Here is a 16,753-nt window from a genome sequence, read left to right as displayed (position 1 = left end):
TCAGCGAAAGAAATGTCTCAATAAAATAGCTCATTGGAGATATATTATATTCCCAGTTTGGAATATAATAAAGACAATGCACATTGGACATGCACATTATCCATTGAGTTAAGCCTGTATTCCACGAGCCAGCACTCTAATGCTATACCACTGTGTCTGTCTGCCACAGTCAACACTGTGCAACCACTTTGACAAAGGCAGAGCTGGACGGGTGGTGGGTTGGGAGCTTTACTTATCATTGACTGAGACTTCAACAGAAGTGGAAATTACAACTATGTGATCGTATCACCATCGATTAATTACTGTATTATCCTCGTATATTTTAAGCAACGTGGCTGAAACTGAACTTAAAACAGATTTTTAGACATGAACATTTTTAGGCGATTATATTATATAACATTATAAACCATTGTTTCATTTTTTCACTTTTTTTCCCCGTGGATATTTTAGACTGTTTTGTGTTGTCCGTCACTAACCAAGAATCGTTATTATTGAACTTGAATGCTATCAATAATCCCTGTCAAAAAAAAACAAGATATTATACGGATTATAATAATAATAACAATAATAATAACAATAATAGTAATAATTAAACAAATTAGACTGGTCACGTAAAATTACTGAATTGTTATGTCCAAAGTCATGAGTTCTGCAGGAATCCCAACTTTTGAAAATAATCTTGATTCACTGACTTTCCTTTCAACGCAGTAGTTTTAGTGTGACGTCAATAGCTTGTAAACCACAAGGAGAGCATTGTGGGGTAATCAGAGAGAGAGAGCTTGAAATCAACTAAGTGGCTAACAATGTGCCAACATTGCCTGTGTGATAAAGATGAATACAGATTTTACTCAGTGTCATAGAAATTAGAATTCAGCGTTCATTGATTGATACTTTATCCTCACGGGGAGATTCTTTCATCAAACCCCAACTGACATTGATGAAAACAATTTGGTGTGAGTAAAGAGGTAAAATAATAAGCCTTACATTTGATGCGGTGCCTTATCACATCGTCAAAACATCTCAAAGCACTTCGCAGGATTAATTAAGTATGTAGGTGAATGTTCAGGTTAACATTAAGGTTGATATTTTTGTGGATGCATGTAAAATTTGTGAGATTGCGTATTAATACTTTGGACAGAGTTCAGGTGCTGACACCCTTTGTTTTGTAAATTGCAGTCATAAAATATATCATTGACACCGTAACAGTTTAAAGAAACTCTCTCTATCAAAGTTCATTTTACTCTTAATTGATACTGTTGATACTGATATTTTACTCTTAATTGATACTCTTAATTGGTAATGTAAATATCAATAAATAAAGAATGTTACTCCCAGACTGTCTATGTATTAATAAAATGTATCAGAACATTAAAGAGCAAAGAGAGATGAGTTAAAATGATTGAGTAACTATTCTGGGCTAGGCCATGCAGTGAATTTGTCACAGGTTTTAACAATGAGGAGCCAAATGGAAAATACGCCTTAGATAAAGGAAGCATAAGAGCTATTTTTAATCTATGTGTTTCTTCTCTGTCCGATATTCTTCTCTCGTCTTCCTGAAGAGTCTGATTCGGGAATGGGATATGATTCCACAGCCAATTGTTGTGCCTTTTTACCTTACTGTAGTGACGTTCATTCATGTTGGAGACAAGACAGTGAGTATGTGTCGGCTGGCTATTTGATTATGGAGAACGTCACAGTCTAACCTCAACACACTAAAACTTTCTAGCAAGAACTCACTTGATAGCGAGGATCTAGATGATTTTGCTCCCCCCCCCACCACCAAGCATAATGTATTGTGTCCTTGATTTCTGCTGCAGCTTTGGCTGTAATGAGTTAACTTAGAACATACCATAAATCATACCTTGAAACTCATACATAGGGCCGTATGATTAGGTTTCACACTCAGATTTAGCAATTGAGCCAACGACCAAAGGGTTTGAAAAAAAACTATGACCTTTTCATGTATTTAATAAATTTATTTCACATCAGCACTTCTAACAATCCCAAACTATACAAAGAACACGACTCAAGCTTCTGTGCTTTACCAAACAAACATTCTCAACAGAGAAATGCACTGGAACTCACCAAACACAAATAAAAATAAAGGTACATCTTAAGCTCTTATATGTCAGATTGAACAAAGTCATTTAAACATGATTTTGAGAATAAGTATGTTTTGACAGAATACAGAAAGTTACATAAAGTTTCTGAACAATATTACATAGTACATTTGGATCTCTATTTTGTTACCATTAGATAGATCTAATAAACAATGCATTAGTTACTAGAGTGTCCGTCACGATGCATGGTGCCACACAACTGAAAGGAGTTTATTGAAACAAAAGGTATTTCTTAATGTGATTTCATAATGAAGAAATCCTGTCAAGAAAAACTCAAAATTGATTGGAATTAACAACATGTCCTCAACAATAGTAACTCCACATTGATTGGTTTCAGTGTTGTATTATCTTCTTAAAACTATAAAGTATTTCCACTCTAGCAAATGGTTAAAATTGCCATGCGGCAAAAGTTAATTTGAATTAAGCAATTAATGTTAACTTGCTGTTATGACCTTGCTCTCTGCTGAGGTGAATAATATCAATACTTTGTAGCATGGCATTCAGATTTTTGCTTTACATTCGTGCTGGTGCGGATATAAACAACACAAATATAATGAAATGTAGCCCAACATGAAGTATGTTAAAAAAGACTATTAAAGACTATTTACTGTTTAAAACAGTACGGTTGTAACACATTATTCATAATTCATTTTAGTTATGATATAAACTTCCTTACATATTCTAGTTAACTAATCAAAGAAAATGCTAACAAATTTCTATAACAATAATAGGAGAACAATCTTTTAAATACAAAAAGTATTAACATTTTACCATTTTAAGAACAAACTGGTGACCCATTATTTGAGTTTGAAATTCCACCTGGGTCTAGATTTATTCTATGTATGTAGCATTTCAGAGTGTCCAAAATTTGGGGTTTAAAAGAACTGGCAGAAAAATGGCTTCAAAATTAAAGCTGTATTCTGGATAATCTAAAATATTGCTGAAATGGGAATAAATGTAGCTCTGGGTGGAAATTCTCCTTGTTTATCTTGTATCCGTCCATATCCTCTTCAGCACCAAACTCCATACCCTCATCACTTTAGTACTTGCCCAACTCCACGAGTTCCCTATTGATTTCAAGATCTTCCCACTCATGTACAACTCACTTCATGCTCTGGAATATTGTGCTCCTCCACTGTCAAGCTCTCTGTGACGCTACCCTGTGTGAGGGGCGCTATATAAATGCAAGTTATTGTTGTTGTTCAAACCCTCCTACCTCTCCAACCTGGGTAAACTCCATTCTTTTATCCACACATTTCACTCTGGAGGCTGACAATGTACGATATAATATAATATAATAATCCTTACATTTGATATAGCGCTTTTTCACGTCTTCTCGACGTCTCAAAGCGCTTCACAAAATAGACTGTAAAGTGAATTGACTGTACATTTGTGGGCGAAACGCGGCAGCCAATATCCGCGCACAGCAGTGTCCCACAAACAGTCATGGATTGAAAATGACCAATTTATTATTGTTTTGTTTTTTGGAAGGATTATTATTAGGCGTGTGGAGTAAGGAAACTTGCCCAAGGTTTCTCCCTGCCTGGAATTGAACCCAGGTGTCTCACTTGCAAAGCAAGTGCGCTAACCACTGAGCTACAGGACTCCACAAGATGATCATCAGTTGTGAAAAATAGCATCACATTCATGATTTATAATACTTCTATGGCCCATTTATAGAAATAAGAATCATCAAACTGTACGCCTGATGTCACAAGATTCTGGATCATACTCTAGTTTGATAATATAATATTTGAAACTTGTACGAACACAAGTTGAGTAAAGGCATTTACCATCCTACCGCTTATCAATGTGATTCTGTACGACACAAGGATATTTGGATTAATAAATGTTAAAAGATTCAAGGAAATTCATTGGAATTGAACAACATTTTATTAGTCAAAATCTTACTGAAATCAACTAAAATGGAATTTTGTAACATTTTTAAATTTGGAACTGAAATGATATTTCAGATCAGTATTAGATAACTTCAGATTCAGAACAAGGCTGTCAATAGGGGTGACATTTGTGACGTTTCATAACACATTCCTTGTGATAATGATTTTGATACAACATTGGTACAAATTGATCAAACAATCGTCCACAACTAATAATTGGGGAGTCATAGTCAGTACAGAACGGAATATACCACAACTTTGTATACCTGAACACATTATTTGGCCATCGCTGCTTTCAATTCATTCATTGGAGGTTGATGTATCATTTTACTAATAATAATCCTTGCATTTGATATAGTGCCTTATCACGTCTTTGAGACGTCGCAAAGCGCTTCACAGAATATACTGTAAAGTGAATTGACTGTATGTTATCTTTAATTAATACATCAAAACATCTTTGGGTGCATATTCTGTTGGTCTTTGTTGCTCTTTTTGCTTGGTGTAATTTGCATGCTGATAGGTATAGACAATGACAATAGAGGTAATATTAAGAGCAAGAGACAGCAAAATCAGCCAGAAGGAGTATCCGTAGCTGTCACTCTTATGCTTCAATTCAATGGTGGTTTGAGGAACTGAGTTTCTCACCAAGATCGTCGAAAGATCATTCACCTTTGTGTTGATAACAAACAGAATCATTGCCAGGAACATCACAATGCCTAAAAAGAAAAACGTTTTCTATTAGTAATTTTGTATTTAAATAATAAATAGTAACTAAATAACTAATAGTAATGGTGAGTGAATAAGGAGGGCATATAGTGAGGATTAGCACTGGAGAATAAAAGGGGAAGGTAGAAGTTTATTTATAGATATGTACAGTAAACTCCTGGTAACTTATTGCTCCATGGGAAAATGGCTCAGTGATGAATTATCCACAGTGGCAATTTAGGCATATGTATAAACATATATATATAAATGCAGCTGGAAACTGGCATGATGACCTAAGTGGTAATTGCAATTTAAGCCAGAATCGAGTTACCAGGAGTTTACCGAATATACAAAGTAACATATACACAGGAAATTAGAATGCAATAGAAATCGAGTCCTTATGAGCATTTATAATTGAATTGCACAAATACTTGAGAAAATAACATGAAAGAGAATAAGGAAAAAATGGAGGGATGGGGTTAGATCTTTTTTGTGTGTCAATATTCTATGATGGTAAATGGCTTCCTTATTCTTTTGTGTTTGCACAATGCAATAATGCACCACTTAATATTCTGGGGTAAAAAATATTAGCATATTAAATGGTATTGTTTTTTAATTCGTGATTCATGTTAAGGATTTTTTGACAATGAAACTCAAACCTGCATCAGAAGCATTAATATTTTTTAGAGGGTATGAAATACTGGTTACTTAACTAAAAACATAAATTGGAGAACAAGCTATCGTTAAGAAAATGCAAAATTGCAGAATACTAGAACACAGAAATTGCTTATTTTATACCCAAAAACAAAATATCAAAGAAGTTGTTCCCTTTTTAAGCATATTAAGCAGCAATCTAAACAATAGCTTTCAATCACAACAGAGAACAATGTGTTAGTTCTTACTTACAGCTTACGGAGCTGCATGCATAAACACTGAGTGGCCCACAGATGGTCTCATACGGATTACTTAAACTGTTGTAGAAGGTGACAATAGTGCTCAGGAACGAAAACACCAGCCCCAGAACAGTGAACAAAATCACCACAATATGGATATGTTTTGCACTGTTCGTATCGCCGAATAATTCCATGACTGAAAACATCAACCATATAATATGAGTTAGTATACATATCCTTACACATACAATTTTTTTCACAATATTATAATCAACTAATGAAATCAATATTTGAATAAGCTACTGTTCTGCCTTGGAAATTCTATCAGCACATTTTAACTGGAAGGTCTTTAATGAGCCAGATTTATGGCTCATAACCTCTACTAACATTTACCACGCAATCAAAAAAGGCTGGAATATAAATCTAGTTCACACATTTTCTCTGCTACACCCCCTGTTGCTTTTGGTTAGTGCTGTGATGTTTGACTTATCTGTTATTAATCAGTCTCGCTTCACTAATTATACTACATTTGGGATTTTGACAACATTTAATGTGATATATAGTCACCTCCATAAGGACTGCTGCATGACTAACCTCAGTTAGTGAAATGTAAATTGTATTTATTTTTCATGACAAGAAATAGTTTCACAATCAGTGGGTGAACCTTCAGCCAATTCTATACCCAGTCTCTGGAACTCCATCCGCCTTATCTTCCAACCTCTCCACCTTCCAACAGCACCTTAAAACCTATCTATGACTGCACTTTCTGATGCCCTCTCCAGCTATCCCCCTCCAGCTTAGTCAGTTATATGAAACATCCTGAGACATATAATGAAAGGCACTACATAAATGTAAACTGCTGTAGTTAGAATCCATTTTAAAACTGGGTTAAAAATTAAAAAGCCTTGAAATTTCGAGCTATTTTAATTTGTTTCCACTGAGTTGAGAGAAAAATATTTTCTCGACTATTCAAATTATAATGATAATAATGATCCTTCTTTTTGATATAGTACTTTAGCACGTCATTTAGACAACTCAAAGCGCTTTCAGAATACATTGTAAAGTGAATTGACTGTGAAACATGGCAACCAATTGCTAACAGCTGTGTCCCACAAACAATCGTGGATTGAGTGACCAAATGTTTTTTTTGGGTGGGGGGAGGAATTATTATCTGCTTTGTTAAGGTTATTAAACAGTGGCAAGGTACTTTGCAGCTGGATTAGAGACCCTCTCGTCTTTTCTCATGCTCATCCTTGTAACCATTTATTGTGTGACAGTATCAGGAACTCTGGAGACCATCTACAAACCCATCTTGTTTCAATGTATGTTCTATCGTCCCCACATCACATGATAATTGTGGCAAACTGAAAGCCTGTGGAATGGTATGTTGAACTGCAGCTTCAGCCCGTGAATACCTCTCCCTCTCAAATAAGAAATTCAGTGGTGCAGGAAGTCACACATATGGGCCCGTGCACTATGGTGCCGTACATTGATGCTCCAAAGCATTTCAGCACCATGCTGCCTGGGAATGCAACCTCTTAAAAATAGGGCCCAAGAAGCAGAATTGTGGGGAAACATGTATTAGAATTGACTGAAAACCAAGCTTTAGTAAACAGTCTGAGTCCCAAAAAGTTTTGGCTTTAGTTCATTTCCTGCCCCTCTGCCTGATCTTCCCATGTGCTCCTCAAGACAAAAAGGGGAGAAAAGGGCTATATCTTCCTATCACTCTGTCTTGGCTTAGAAATTGCAACCCACTATCAACGTTCTACCACTAAGAAAGGTAGACACATGCATACTTTTACATCAACAAGAATGGCACAAACTCGTTACAGAATATAAGGAGAGGATACAGCATTCAACCATTGAAATTTACTATACAGAAAAAGGCAGTTTGGCCTATCTTGTCTGGGTTGGCTCTTTTAAGATCAATTTTTTCAGTCTTGATTGATTTACCTACTTTCAAGAAAAACAGGAAAACCTAATCCCCAAGTTGATTTTTTTAATCGAAAATTAAACCTTGAACAAATATAAATACAACCTTCATTTCTACAGTTTCATCCACCAATTTCTACACAGTCATGTAATGTGATACAATAAAATCCTATAAATTTACAGCGCAGAAGAATGCTATTCAGCCCATCATGTCTGTGCTTGTTTCATTCACTCCCATGTAACTGCCTTTCCCAACACCCCTGCAAATGACTACTTTTTAGACTTCTATCCAGTTCTCTCTTGAAAGCTAATATGGATCCTGCCTTGACCACTGCATAAAATAATTAGAAATTTTTAAAAATGGCTGTTTACACATACAGTCAAATAAAATATTACTGTTCTGCAGTCAGAAATAAAGACTGAAAAATACCAATATCCATGTACAAAGTGTACAGTTTATTTTCTGTTTACTGCCCCAGTGAATCAGGAAGATATATATCGGAATACAAAATCAACTCAATTAAACCAAATTTAAACATCTGTGTATAAACCCAATTGTCCAAATCAAACCAATATAGATTTGCAATTTGCTTTTCTTTCACATGACTGAATGTTCAAATTCTCACTCAAATCAAATGTAATGTGCTATGTAGCATTTACCTTTGACATCCCCATCGTCGATCAGGAGTGGGCAGCCCAACTTTTCGCGTACACCTTCAAACAACCCATATCGAAGCTGCAGTTCGCCAGTTGCATTGCCAGTTGAGTTTGCCATACAATGAACTGAGCTAGTGATCCAATTATCTGTTGCCATTATTGCAGCTATTAATATACAAGTTCCCAGACTGGCAGAAAATCCTGCTAGAAACATCAGTTTCTTCCTTACAGATGGCATTTTCTGGTGCTTAAAGGTTGTTTTGGACAAAACACTTGGCCAAAAATATTGTTTCAATTTTCAATTTGTTTCTCGAGATAATGCGACTCAGTTGCAAGCTTACTTTCTGGATACTGCTCCCAACTTTCCCGTAGCTGTTATTTTTTTAAAAAAGAAATGGACTTTGCATCATGACGAAAAGCAATAAAGTGTCCTGATCACTGAACTTTACCCTGAAGAAAGTGGTTTCCATAGTTTTGTCTAATAACATTAAACCATAGAAACAGAAGCTTGGTATCCCCTCCCATCTGTTCATGTAGTTGGTCTGTATTTTCAGTATCGTTACTCACTGGATGTATCAATCAGTTTTGAATTCTTTCCTATTCCTGTTCATTTAAAAAGCAGTTTTCATTCTAAAAGCAGCTTGATGCAGCGATGGGGGAGGGGAGGGGGAGGGTGTTCTGGAGGAAATTAGATTGGATGGGTCAAAGGCCCTTCTTCACCCAGACTAATGTTGTGATCTTGTCATAACAATTATTTCAACAACAACAATATGATTGCATTTATAGAGCGCCTCGAGCAGGGGGAAATGGTAAGGGTGAGGGAAAGGAAGGGAGGGAGCGAGGTGGGGGTAGAGAGTCGAGAGGGGAGCTGAAGGCATGGTTGAAGAGAAAGGTCTTGAGACCGGCCTTGAAGGAGGGAAGGGAGGAAGCGGCGAAGGCACTGGGGGATGGAGCTCCAGAGCCTCGGGGCTGAGAGGCTGAAAGCCCGGCCACCGATGGTAGGGCGGTTAGGGCGGGGGATGTGGAGCAGACTGGAGCCAGAGGAACGGAGGGTACAGGCAGGTAAGTAAGGGGATAGTAGGTCGGAGAGGTAGGAGGGAACAAGGCCATGAATGGCCTTGTAGGTGAGGATGAGGATCTTGAATTCGATCCTCTGGGGGATGGGGAGCCAGTGGAGGCGAGCGAGGGTGGGAGTGATGTGGTCGCGAAGCCTGGTGCGGGACAGTACACGAGCTGCAGAGTTCTGAATGACCTGCAGCTTGTGGAGGGAGGTGCCGGGAAGGCCGGCGAGGAGAGAGTTCCCATAGTCCAGCCTTGAGGTGATAAAGGCGTGAACCAGAGTTTCAGCAGCGTGAGGGGTGAGGTAGTGCCGTAGTCTGGCGATGTTCAAGTCATATTAATCAGTATCTAATGCTTAAAGTTAGTAAAGCAATCACTTGAACACCTTAAAGTAACTGTTACAAAACATTGCCATATACACAATTGTTCTGTATTACTCATCTTCCTGAATGACTATCACCCAAATCACACCCGATGAGCACATTCAGTGACATATTTAAAAGAAAAATTAGATGGAGCAATACGTCCTTTCACCTAAGTTTGAATCCACGTTGCACTGCTACTGGGTTGAAGGCTTTATCTTTCTGATAGCCGTAAGGGTCTTGGGTGCAATTAATTTTAGGAATCTTAAACACATTTAAAGTGGATGTGGTCTCATGGCACAAAACTGCCTGCAATTTAGCATTCATTTGTCTACCTCATTCAGAGAGCCAGAAAGGTGTGAATGGAAACACTCACACTGCTGCGGAAGGGGAATTTATCCAGCAGTACTTGATGTTAACTCACAAGATGGATAATAGCTCAGCCACGCATCATTCAGAAGTGACCATCACTCACCTTGGCTTAAACATATCACTTTGTCATCCTGTCAATCCCTGGCATGCTTTTCACATTTAATACCAGAGATTTTGTGTGCAACCGAGCATATTGATATTAACAGCCCTTGAAAGACAGTACAATGTTGCAGGCCCCAGTACTAATATTGCACTTCAAAGAGTCTAAAAAATATATAATTTACGGTCAATCCACCGTCAATTTTGGATCAAAATGTGATTAAGTAGAGGAGAGTATATAAAGCAGTTTACTTGAGGCTGATATTAGATAGATGAGCTTGGGTAGATACAGGTACTCTAGGCTTCTTTGTTGGATGATCTGTACTGTGACCCCTCCTGTTCACCATATACCCCAATACCATTGAGTTGCTGACCCGGTGCATGGTTTGCATGTGACACTAAACTGGAAGAACTGTGAAATCACAGGAGGCAAAGGACAGTAACTACATAGACTGCTGACTGGCAAATGAAGCTCAAAACAAATAGATGTAAGGTTCTGTATATAGGATGTAAAAATGGGATGTGTATGTACTCCATTGATGGGACCAAGGAGGAAGCTGAAAAAGGACCTAGAAATGTTGACTCATCAATTACTATGTCAAACAGTGTGAGGCATCAATAAATATGATGAACAGGATGTTGGGTTACATTGCCAAATCAGTTGAATTGCAGATCCTCAGAAGTCATACACAAGCTGTGGTCAGGCCACACCTAATATATGAGCATTTATTTACCCAGAGGGCAATTAATAACTGGTACAACTTCCAGGCAAGGGTGGCTGAGGTCAGAAAACTGGACCCATTTACAAAATAGCTTTTTGCAGTAATGGGAGGAAGGTAGGGTGGGGCCTTGGGAAGGAATAGATAAAATGGGATGAAGGGCCTTCTTCATCATAACCTTTGCGATCCTGTGATTTGCAATTCAGCTCCTCCTAGTGGTTGAATTTATTATACTTATCCCAGAAATCAAGTACTGTATAATCTAAATCTAGATAGAAACAAAATTGGTTTGGTCGGCAGCAATCTCATCTCTGGGTCAGAAGGTAGTGAGATAATCAAGATTAGCATTATACCATGACAGAACAGGATCAGGATTTCAGATCATAATCAAGCTTGTACTCCATTGCAATACTAAGGGATTCTTTCACATTTGTCTCAATCTGAGATCTCAACTGCCCATTTTGTTGTGTCATAGAGACATAGATGTCTTAGCCAACAATCCCCCAGATTAAAAAAAATGGTTACTCACTTCATGGATTTTTGTGGGACATTCCTCTGTGCAAATTGCCTGCTGTGGTTGCCCACAACTTCAGTCATAACTCTGTCCAGAACTTGGAGATATTTCAAATGTGTTAAGGTATCATATCAAGCAAGGTTTATTGCTATCATAACAAAACTATTTGAAACAACACATGTTTCAAAATGTCTCCAGTAATAGTATGGAAGTGTTTGTACTCCAGATTGTAATATTTATTAAAACAGTATGAACAAAAATTGTTTTTTGCAAATGTTTGATAGCATTTTAATGAATAAAATGTGCCAAAAGTCATTCAATAAATTGAATCCATTTAGGGAGAAAATATGCATTTCCAATAATCTGGCATCAATTATTATCAGAAATCTAGAATAATGTTCCTGATATCTGGATCAAACGAAAGAATTGCATTATCAAGATTAAAACATTCAATTTTTAGTTTCATTTAAATATAGCTATGAACTATGGGCAATGCATGATGTAATCTTATTTGCTTGTTTATTTGTTTATTGTCACCAAGGATTTGTTTTTAGTAAATCAGATTTTATTTTGGTCAGGCGGGTGTCTGACACATGTGGAAACCCATTGCTATGTTTGAGAGTGTCCAAATCAAATTGAGATTTCCATGTATGCAAGCCATCCACTCATGGAAATACCTTTGTGTCTGGAATGAAGTGCATTACCTAATTCCAGAAAGTAATACTTGCTTACCTATTTCCAGAAAGTAATAGACACAGGTTGGCAAGAGACAGTGAATCATGAGTTCCTGTAATTTATTCTATACCTAAGTTGTTAATCAATAGACAGGGTGAGCTTCTTCCTTAGTGTGGAATTAGAAAAGGCATGTTACCATACACAAGTATTGTATTGCGCCAGAAGGTGTGATTCCCAGGCTACGTACTATAATTGAATACATGCCAAATGCACAGTTCACAGTTCACAGTTCTGTCATGGTGTAATGTTAATGAGCTAAAGATCACTGTTAGAGATAGCTAATGAAAATGGAGACTACTGGATCTCCACAAGATAACTGCACTTACTTGAACGTTTTTTTTGTATAAAGGGTGAGTTTGTACTGTTCAACTGTATCATGTGGGGAGGGTGAAAAGATGAACTAGGACCAATGCCTCCCTCCACTGTCGAAATACAGGATTGCCCAATTCTAGCATATTTATAAATATGGGCTCCGCTACTGTTAAGCGCTCTGAGACGCTACCCTGTGTGGAGTGCACAATATAAGTGCAAGTTGTTGTTGTTATTGTTATAATTGGGTCATCCTGTATTTAGATAGTGAAGTGCCAGAGAGCTGACATCTTTAAATGTCCACCAGAGTATCAATATCAGTTTTAATCGCTTGTGTTAAGATCACCTTTAGGAGTAACTTATCTCTCTGTCTCTCTGCTGATATCTCTCTCTTGCTCAGTACGACTCTTCACTGTGTGTTACTCTCTAATAATAATCCCTCCAAAAACAAAACAATAATAAATTGGTCATTTTCAATCCACGACTGTTTGTGGGACAATGCTGTGCGCAATTGGCTGCCGCGTTAGCCCACAAATATACAGAAAATTCACTTTACAGTATATTCTGTGAAGCGCTTTGAGATGTCTAGAAGACGTGAAAAGCGCTATATCAAATGCAAGGATTATTATTATTATGCCAATCTCTCCACTCATTCTCTCTCCTGTGCAGTGCATGTGTGAAGTTGTACGTGAATAAGGTTACTGAGGCATGGATCATGTTCAAAGTAACGTCATTAACATGTGTACAATGTCGTACAACTTAATTTTGTTTGTCTAGGATTCATCATCAGATTTTGCATGTTTGATACCTTTGTTCTATGATGTACTTTACGAGAATGGATACATACTCCCAATTAAACAACCAAACATAATACTCCTTGTTTTCATATTTATTGTTTGTTGAAGGATGCTCTACGGATACTTAATGTAATCCCCCATTTCAAACATGTGTCCAGATATCAGGCAATGTGTAGACATGCAGAAAGCAATGATAAACACAATTGTTTTCTTCCAAACATTAGGGTAAAACAAGTACTCAAAGGATTAATGTCAGTACATGAGATGATCTTAAAAGACAAACTTTATTTGGAGTTTGTTAGCTCTCTTTTCAGTGGAGTTAAAATCTTACAACTGTTTAAATACTGATCTTTTCAGTTTTAACATTTAATCCTAAAATTGTGTTCAGCCACTATTCGTTATTGACCATAATAATAATAATCCTTGCATTTGATATAGCACCTTATCACATCTTCGAGACCTCTCAAAGCGCTTCAGAATATACTGTAAAGTGAAATTGACTGTATATTTTCTGGGCAAAACGCGGCAGCCAATTGTGCACAGCTGTGTCCCACAAACAATCTTCGATTGAGTGACCAAATTATTATTATTGCCACAATAATATGCCACAATTTCTATTGGTTCTTACATAGAATTACATAGAATATACAGCACAGCACAGCCATTCGGTACTGGTCAATGCCAGTGTTTATGCTCCATATGAGCCTCCTCCTGCCCTTCCTTAACTAAGCCTATCAGCATAACCTTCCTTTCTCCCTCATGTACTTATCTAGTACCTGTAAACTCATCTATGCTCTTCGCCTCAACTACTCCTTATAATAGCAAGTTCCACATTCCCACCACACTCTGGGTAAAGAAGTTTCTTCTGACTTCCCGATTTGATCTATTTGTGACTATTTTATATTGATGGCCTGTGGTTTTGGTCTCCATCACAAGTGGAAACATCTTCTCTACGTCTACTCTATCAAAACCTTTCACCATTTTAAAGACCTCTATTGGCTCACCCTTCTCCGTGCAAGAGAAAACCCATTGCTATCCTGCACCTCTACCACCTAAAAATGATATCGTTTTGGAAAGCACATAACGATACACCACAATTCGACGGCGATTTACTAGGGAAACGTTCAAGGAACTCTGTGTATTTTACAGGTGAAAGGCGGCAGCCAATTGTGCACAGCAGTGCAGTGTCCCACAAACATTTGTGGGTTGAGTGACTGCATTTTTTTTGAAATGAAGTTGCAAGAAGACCCCCATCCTCCAATGTCCCGTTGACTGTCCCAGTCCCACTGCTGGGGAGTGGAGTCTCAGGCAGTTTGTGGCAATTCCAATTCCCTGCAGCAGGCGGCTGTCTGAGTGTGTGTAAAAAAAATGAAGCTTTAGACCAGCCAGATTAGAGCATTTCCCTGTTTGTCACCAGTTGTGATCAGGGAGGAGGAGGAGGAGGAGGAGGACACTGCAATTGAGCTGAACTGAGCTGCCTTGGAAGAGAGCAGTCACTCACACACACAGAGACACAGCCTTTTAGGGTAAGTTCATCTACATTGCACACATCTCCACCCCATTGCCTTTCCCCACTCGCTGTGGAAGATTGCAGCCCTGATCTCTCTCTCTCTCTTTCTTCTCTCTCTCTCTCTCTCGTTCACTGATAACACAGTAAATGGGGAGGAGAAAAGCACATGAACCGAGGGATCTGCTCCTCTCCCATTGCATGTCAAGCAAGACAGAGCCAGGTCCAGCCCAGTCTGGGTCAGTGTTAAGACACTGCCCTGCCTTTCAGTGGCAATACCATTAATTAACCCAGGACTGTCCTTGGACATCACACATAACACAGGGCGCCTTGTTTCTCATCTGCCCCCTCACTGAGGGCTCAACCACAGCAGATGCTCTCTGCAGACTGGTTAAAAGTCCACATTTTTATTGTATGTTTTTAAACAAGTGCTTTTTTTTACAGATGTCCCAAAGTCTCTCTCTCTCTCTCTCTCTCTCTGAGAGCAAGTGATGATCTGCTTTTCTGCTGACTTTCTGCTGATTGAACCCATCAGAGATTCTGCACTGGCCCAGAGGTGGGTGAGGTGGGTGGGTGAGTGGGGTGGGGAGGGGAGGAGTTGAGAGTGGAAAGGTACAGTTACAAAGAAGGTGTGGACAATAACCATAATCATAATAATAATAATATTCCTTGCATTTGATATCGCGCCTTTATCACTTCATTTAGATGTCTCAAGTTCACTGTAAAGTGGATTGACTGTATATTTTGTGGGCGAAAATATGTCCGTGGCGGGTAGGGGGGCTCTAACAGAGTAGCGGTCCCCAAATAATTTTGCTGAGTAGTGCTGGTGTATATGGGGGTGTGGGTTGGGGGGGAGAGAGAGAGGGGAAGCATGTAATACTTGGCATTAAGCGAAAAGGATGTTTGGTTGCATGTCAGACTTCTTTGAGGACATAAGAGGATTAAGATAAGGAAGTGCAAGATAAGTGAGTTTGTGACCGTTAACCATTTTCATGGTGGTTTCCTTTTGCGTATTTAACTGGATTAATATCCTAACCTCGGGTCCACATTTGTGAATCGTCACGTGTATGATTAATCATAAGGATTGTGTATACATTTACAACTTACTGCTTGACGTGCTGTGCAGATATACCTGATATACCTGACCTGTGTTGCCAATTGTGCTTCACATACAGATTATTTGGCACAATATTATTTACAAGGCCTCTGTTAGTATTGAGTAGAGTAAAATGGTCTGGGGTATACACTATATTTAACGAGTGGTGCTCACTGTCACCTTGCATTAATCTTTATAGCTCACCTGAGGGGTGGTAAATATTAAAAGGAACATTTTATGCTGAGTTGGGACATTAGTGACCAGCGATAGCTCCGTCTCAATGAAGTAAGTTCATGCAGGTGTAAATGTATCGCAAGATGTTTCACTTGTGACTGTTGTGGGACATTGTTGTGCTCAAATTGGCTTCCATGTTTGCCCACAAAAGCACAGGTACTCCAATTTACAGCGTATCCTGTGACATGCTTTAAAGACATCCTCTTGCTGTGAAAGCACTAAGCCAAATATAAGGATTATTATTTATTATTACCTTTAACTCGCATGCCAGAATCACTAAATTAAATTATACTGTATAAGTAAGACCTTTAATGGAAGGGCCTAGAGAGTTGTGGGTTTATTTTCAGGGGTCAGATTTTCCTATTACAATCTTTTGAAAAGGTTTATTGAGTTTTTTTGTTTAGGGGTGCAAAAGCCGTACACAATATTGCACATAATATTATGTTAACAACATAACATTATTGTTGTTGTTGCACATAACTACAAAACTTAAAACGTGCCTTAAATGTAATTTACTCACTGATCTAATGGCTTTAGGGTTTTTATTTTTTTAATATTGTTTCAGGAACCAGGAAGAAAATAATTTAAAGTGAGGTTGATTTCTTTTCACACTGACGGAAGCAAAGATATACAGGAAACCCATTGGATGGAATCATAATTTCCTATTTAACCATTAGCCTAGCAAGGATTGCCTTGTCAGGGCTGAATTATGGTTGTCACAGCATTTGTAGGTTGAATTCAAGCA

General features: G+C 38.1%; 2 protein-coding genes across 2 annotated transcripts in view; one reads left to right on the top strand and one right to left on the bottom strand.

Annotated features, from left to right (window-relative positions):
• Window positions 1-4,435: 4,435 nt before the first annotated feature.
• LOC103180295 (clarin-3) lies at window positions 4,436-8,574 on the bottom strand. Its single transcript, XM_007896064.1, has 3 exons — window positions 8,209-8,574; window positions 5,630-5,812; window positions 4,436-4,734 (listed from the first exon to the last, which is right to left on the bottom strand). The coding sequence occupies exons 1-3, from the start codon at window positions 8,441-8,443 to the stop codon at window positions 4,457-4,459; spliced, it is 696 nt and encodes a 231-aa protein (XP_007894255.1). The 5' UTR covers window positions 8,444-8,574; the 3' UTR covers window positions 4,436-4,456.
• A 6,568-nt stretch (window positions 8,575-15,142) lies between these two features.
• The window catches only part of ptprea (protein tyrosine phosphatase receptor type Ea), a 95,485-nt gene continuing 93,874 nt past the window's right edge, over window positions 15,143-16,753 (top strand). The window contains exon 1 of the mRNA XM_007896076.2: window positions 15,143-15,234. The gene's annotated coding sequence lies outside the window, so the exon portion shown is untranslated. The remainder of the gene's footprint in view (window positions 15,235-16,753) is intronic.

The sequence above is a fragment of the Callorhinchus milii genome, unplaced genomic scaffold, assembly GCF_018977255.1.
Source record: "Callorhinchus milii isolate IMCB2004 unplaced genomic scaffold, IMCB_Cmil_1.0 Scaffold7, whole genome shotgun sequence".
Classification (NCBI taxonomy): domain Eukaryota; kingdom Metazoa; phylum Chordata; class Chondrichthyes; order Chimaeriformes; family Callorhinchidae; genus Callorhinchus; species Callorhinchus milii.
Note: the sequence above shows the minus strand (reverse complement) of the source record. Positions and strands in the feature narration are given on the sequence as shown.

Excerpts from the sequence above, each read along its gene's own strand:
- LOC103180295 (XM_007896064.1), bottom strand. The coding sequence starts at position 8,443 with ATGCCATCTGTAAGGAAGAAACTGATGTTTCTAGCAGGATTTTCTGCC. Across the intron at positions 5,813-8,208 it reads CGACGATGGGGATGTCAAAG|TCATGGAATTATTCGGCGAT; the intron begins GTAAATGCTACA and ends TGATGTTTTCAG. Across the intron at positions 4,735-5,629 it reads TGCATGCAGCTCCGTAAGCT|GCATTGTGATGTTCCTGGCA; the intron begins GTAAGTAAGAAC and ends TTTTCTTTTTAG.